Below are 5,812 nucleotides of genomic sequence, written 5' to 3' on the forward strand. Positions count from 1 at the left end.
GCGAGCATCGGTGCTTGCGGCAGCTACAACTCGGGGAGATGCATGGAGCCCGCTGCGGCGTTGCCGTTGGTTCAGCAGGGGGCCACAACGCTTGATATTGTGCGGATTCTGGGGAGCAAGCTTGGAGGAGTATTACTGCTTGCTTAGCCTGCTCTGGCCCAACTTTATATGGACGTGTTAATGTGTATGCAAGGCTAGTCTTATCTGTGAAGTACTGTAAAATTAAAGTTAACCTTAGTGCCTCTGTAGTCTACAGTTGTCGTGAATGTTTCTGTATATTTCGCCAGGGCAAAGCCCAGAACAAATATTAAGCCAGCTTGTTCGGCTGGGAAAGAAGCCGACTTATTCGGCTTATTTTTTCAGCCAGAACAGTATTTTTCTCTCACAACATTCCAGCATAAACAGTATTGTTCAGCACGAACAATAAATAATCCATATCGGCCGAACACTTCCATTGGACAGGCAACCCGGTGTAGGAGTTCATAATCAGGCCATACGACCATATCCAACAGTGAAGAGAAACATGACACTGCTGTTCGGGCAGCTTAAAGAGCAGAAGCAGGTAGTGAATCTCTACCTCCGGCAAAATGAATGCGACGGTAACGGTACGAGCTCGACGGTAACCGTCCATCTCTGCCTTGTGGGGTAGCTAGCTTGAGCCTGCGGTGAAACGTAGCATAGGCTGATCAGATACTCCAGGTCGGCTCCTTCCGTCTTTTTTACAGAAGCAGGGTAAAAAAAAATAGAGTTTTAACAGAACCAGACTGGGGGCTCACATGCTTTTCTGAGGAAAGAGATGAACACCACGAGTGCTGCTACCCCCGCCGAGATACCGATTGCTATCGCCACGGTCCTCCCAGCGTCATCCTCAGGATTACCTGATCCCAAAGAATGCAGAATTTATAAAATAATAACTAGAGTAGTAGAGTATGACATCAACTCGTCCTGTTTATTTGACTTATAAGACGTACTTTTTCAACTAACGAATAGTATTTTTTTCTCACGATAAATCAGAGAACAGTATTTTCAACCATGTTTTATGAGTGAAGCGAACCAGACAAGGACTAGCGCATGACTGTATATAGTGGCAGAGCTATAGCTCCATGAAATTCTCAGATTCCTTAAAACTAGCTATTTATAGCTGTAGTAAATTTCTTTATCTAGAGCTAAATATACATTGAGAGCATTTACATGATTCATTTTATTTATAGTTTAGACGTGGATTTCAGAACTGAGTTGTGTCAAACGCACTAAAATTGACTAGATAGATATAAACTAGGCATTTTGTCTCTTGTTTACGCTGCTCGATGGGCCGATGGCACTCGCCGAGTGATTGCTTGCCGCCCATCGTTTCTTCCAATGGTATTTGATACCCTCCAATTTTCTAGAGTGAAGTCAATTTAACCTCTAAAATTGTCATTAACCAGAAATCTTATATCCTCCAACTTTCAAAATTAGACGAAGTATCCTTCTACACCACTAAAAAGTGGCTTTGAGGGTGGTTTTTAGCCGCACCATTCTTTTTTAGTTCAACAAATTTGATAAACACTAGATAAAATTTTCAAGCCATGAAAAATATTTTCAAACTTCCAAAAAAATCGAGAAAACCCTAGATATATTAGGATAACATACACCAAAATAAAATATTTGGAACTTGTGAAATTATCTCTCGAAGCTTCCAAATTTTTGATTGTGCTCTAGGAAAATGAGAAATATAAAATTATATATAAATTGTCCAAAACATATATATATAAATTTATTTAACTTAAAAATGACAACATAACCCAAACTATTTTTAATTATATGAAGGGGGTGGTAAATTGTCCAATCTTGGAAGTTGGAGGATGTAATATTTCTAAATATAGTTTCTAGATATATAGAAAATCACAAGTTCAAGAGGGTCAAATTGATTTCACTCTTCTTTTTAGTATAATACTCCTTGTATTCTAAATTATAAGTTATTTTAGTTTTTCTAGATATATAGTTATTGTTATGCACCTAGATATATGTTATGTTTAGATATATAACGAAAACTATGTATCTAAGAACCCAAAATAGCTTATAATTTGGTGGAATATAATAAATATACCTTTATTTAGTGCTCCCTCTATCCAAAACAAAGGTAATCTGTCTTTCCGATGAGTCAATTAATCTCATGTTTTGCTAGGTTTATATCAATATTTGTATCTCTAAATAGGTTTATTATTAAAATATATTCAATGATTAATATACGGATACTTATTATCCACTCTAAATATTAGTGTTTTTGTTTGTAGTTGCTTAAATTTAAAATTAATTGACTTTTAAAAAAAGAGATTTATATTTTTTCCTTTTTAGGACGAGCGGAGTATTTGACCTCTAAACTAAGATTCCTGGCCTCTGCAGGGCTTACCCAGAAGCTAGCTTGTTCGGCTTCTTTTCTCAGCCGAAACAGTGTTTTTCTCTCACAATAATTCAGTCAAAACAGTATTTTTCGACCAGTTTCAGCCAAAATTCAGCGAGCCGAACGGAGGATCACCGAGACACAGGCACACGGCCTGAGTTACCATTTGCAACCGCAAGAACTCGCAAGCGCCAACTCTTCTGCTTTTTTTTTTGGTTGAAATGAACTCTTCTGTATTCTTTCTCTCTCTGTTTTTTTTTTGTTGATAAACTCTTCTGCATTCTAGTGGCTAATAAGCTAAGCTAGGTAGTGACGGTGTGCTTTACTGTAACATCGATCCAAAAGGCAAAAGGCCGCAAAGTTTATGCTGGGGGCATATATTCTTTCTGTCCTCTTTTATCAGCTTTGGAAGTTTACCAGTCCGGAATCTATTCCCAGTTCCATATCACCCCACTCACCAGTCACACTCACACTGGTTGCAACCAAGCGACTATTCGCACACATGTAGGACCCCTCCGCTCTTTCTGCTTTTAAGATCTGGACTTTCGGTAACAAAAGTGTTTTTGTCACCTAAAAGTCAAAATTTTTTTCCATAGTATTCGTCACATCGAATCTTACGGTACATGTATGGAGTACTAAATGTAGACAAAAAAAAAACTAATTGCACAGTTGAGTGAGAAATTGCGAGATGAACCTTTCGAATCTAATTACTCCATAATTAGACACTAATTACCAAATAAAAACGAAAATGCTACTTAGCCAAAATCTAAAAATTTTTGGACCTAAACGGGGCCTTACTCCTACAGATTCGAGTTCGTGCGCATCAAAACTTATTAATCATGAGACTACAAAATGCAGTAGCATATTTATATAGTGCAAAAGGATAAAAGAATGCTAAACTAGGCAAACCTTGTCCCTTTTCAGCTTATAGAAATGCGATATGAAGATATGATGATGAGTAGAACTTGACAGTGTGTGGTCATTGCATCTGCAACCACGTACCTTGCGACGATCGGACGTAGTTGGCGTTGGTCCAGTACCTCACGGAGCACTGCACCAGGTACACGTCGGCGGCGAGCGCGGCGCCGCAGGTGCCGTGGACCTGCGCCACGGCCTGCGCCAGGCACGAGGTGCAGTCGGCCGCCGCGACGCCGCCGAGGCACTGCGCGACGCCCTGCACGGGGCCCGAGGCGCTCACCTTGTACCCGCCCGAGCCCGAGGCCGCCGCGGTGGCGTCGTCCACGCCCTGCTGCAGCTCCGACAGGACGGCGTCGCGGGACCTCAGGAACCAGGCGTCCCCGCTCGTGCCGGCGCTGCACCTGTGGTACGCCACGGAGGTGTCGGCGAGGGCGCGGCGGCCGACGAGGCCGCGGCGGGCGCGGGCGGCGCCGTACCGCACGTAGCACCCGTCCGACTGCAGCGACGCCGCGGTCGCGCCGGCGCACACCGCGCCGAGCCGCGCCACCGTGTCGCGCACGCACGCCTCGCACTCGCCCGGGCGCAGGTCGCCGCGGCACTGGTACAGGCCGTAGGCGGCCGACGACGCCGCGCCGTCGGCCGCGGCGGACTCGGACTCGGCCTCCGGGGCGGTGCCGGAGGTGAAGCTGCTGTAGGTGGCGCCGGAGGACGCGGTGGAGGCCATGGATGCCAGGAGGGAGTTGAGGTTGCTGTCGAAGGCCGTGTTGGGCGCGTACCTGGACGGCGAGCACCCTGCGTAGAGGAACGTGCCCGGCGCGGCGTACGCCGCCGGCTCGACGTCGATGTGGAGGAAGAAGAATACGGCCGCTAGGCCGCTGACGAGCAGGTGCATAGTTGAAGGCTTGAGACTGTTTGCGCTGCCTAGACAGCAGTACCTAGCTAGGATAGTAGGACATGCAAACTCGCGAGGGATTTTGATTTCGTCTCGGTCGCCGCGAAGACTTATGTACGTGTGGCTAATACGGGGCTTAGCTTAACACAAAGACCGGTTTTAGCTCTCTGGAAGCTTCTGAGCCGCATTTGCATGCCTCGTGTGGCTGAGGACGGTTGGTGCTATGCTGCTGGCATCAGAGATTCTTCATTCTTGTGCGGCATCACGACCAAAAGCAATTCCTTTTGGGGGTGGACGACCATGCTTGAGCGCGCGCGATGGCAACTTTGGTGAGCCAGTAACAGTTGCTGCCGTTTCGACGAGTTCGCGTCTGTGTCTTAAGCTTTCGATGGGGAAAGAGAGAGCACGAGTTAGACGGCGAAAGAGTGGAAATTAATCCATCTCAAACCCGATATAGTTCCTCCACGAATTGCCCTCACCGGCGCGCAACTTCTCACGGGTGTGGCAATGTGTCCGGCACGCGGCGCCCCCACCGCCCTCACGTCGCGGCAGCGGGCAGCGGCACGGTGGACGACGTCGGCCGCGTCCGTTAACCTGGCGAGGATGCTTGCGAGTTGCGAGTGCGACATCCGGGAGCGACGTGCAAGTGCAATCGACGTGAGGATGTGGCTCGTCGCGGCAGCGGTCAGTTATCCGCTGGCCTTTCATGCACGGCAGGGCAGCGGTGCCGGACCTGCTCTGCGGCAGCCGGCAGAATCGTGGTATGGTAAAGTTGGTAACTGAACAGTTTTTTTTTTTTTTTTTGAGAGAGAGAGAGAGAGGATAGAGATGACTAGAGAGAGCCCAGGAGTCCGGGAATGATTCTTCAGAAGCCTAGTGGGCTGTATGGGTAGGTTACCTACTAATGGGGACACTTGTATCTGGGCCTAAGAGGCCTGGTGATGATAGGCGAAGGCTCTGGGCTGGGCTGGACTTTTGTGCTTTACCTGCAAACAAAGGCCTTTGTAACGGCTCTGGCTTTGGAATTGGCTTCCAATTCCTCTGCTGCTAGGCATTCCCTAGCACGGAGGGAGTACTAGATTATAAATCACTAACAACAGATTACACAGACAGACAAGTAATGGGACGAAACACGCCATGAACAGACATTGGCTTGGTGGTCTCCTTCGAAATAACTGTCCCGCGACGCATACGTCGAGTGCGACGGCGACCAGCGATTAGATAAGAAGCAAGGAGCTGACGCGGCGTGCCATCGCGAGCAGAAAACACGAGGTCGCCGTCTCCCGTGGTCACTTTGGTTTAAGGAAGCTACGTAAGATTTTTCGTGCAGCAACTTGTCACCTGCAAATTTCCAAGGGTCAATGTTTCATTATGTTAACTGAAAGACAAACTAATTCAAGTAGCTCTATAATTGAGGTCTCTGCAATTGATTGAAAGGGAACAATATAGACGGTATCGGGAGTTCAGACGAAACAGCATTCAGATATTGTTAACTACCACTGCATAATGGTGACTGACTGACTGCAGAACACCAGGAAGCTCCCAATGTGAAGGCACAATTCAACACAACTATTATCCCAAGTACAAGAACAAGATCAACTGCAGAATAGTTTAGCATG

At 46.7% G+C, this 5,812-nt stretch overlaps 1 protein-coding gene across 1 annotated transcript; it reads right to left on the reverse strand.

Moving 5' to 3' along the window:
* Positions 1-351: 351 nt before the first annotated feature.
* On the reverse strand, positions 352-4,561 carry LOC136530486 (plasmodesmata-located protein 8-like). Its single transcript, XM_066523217.1, has 3 exons — positions 3,386-4,561; positions 777-878; positions 352-660 (listed from the first exon to the last, which is right to left on the reverse strand). The coding sequence occupies exons 1-3, from the start codon at positions 4,191-4,193 to the stop codon at positions 650-652; spliced, it is 921 nt and encodes a 306-aa protein (XP_066379314.1). The 5' UTR covers positions 4,194-4,561; the 3' UTR covers positions 352-649.
* Between the last annotated feature and the right edge of the window lie 1,251 nt (positions 4,562-5,812).

Source organism: Miscanthus floridulus, unplaced genomic scaffold (assembly GCF_019320115.1).
Source record: "Miscanthus floridulus cultivar M001 unplaced genomic scaffold, ASM1932011v1 fs_142_7_8, whole genome shotgun sequence".
Lineage (NCBI taxonomy): Eukaryota > Viridiplantae > Streptophyta > Magnoliopsida > Poales > Poaceae > Miscanthus > Miscanthus floridulus.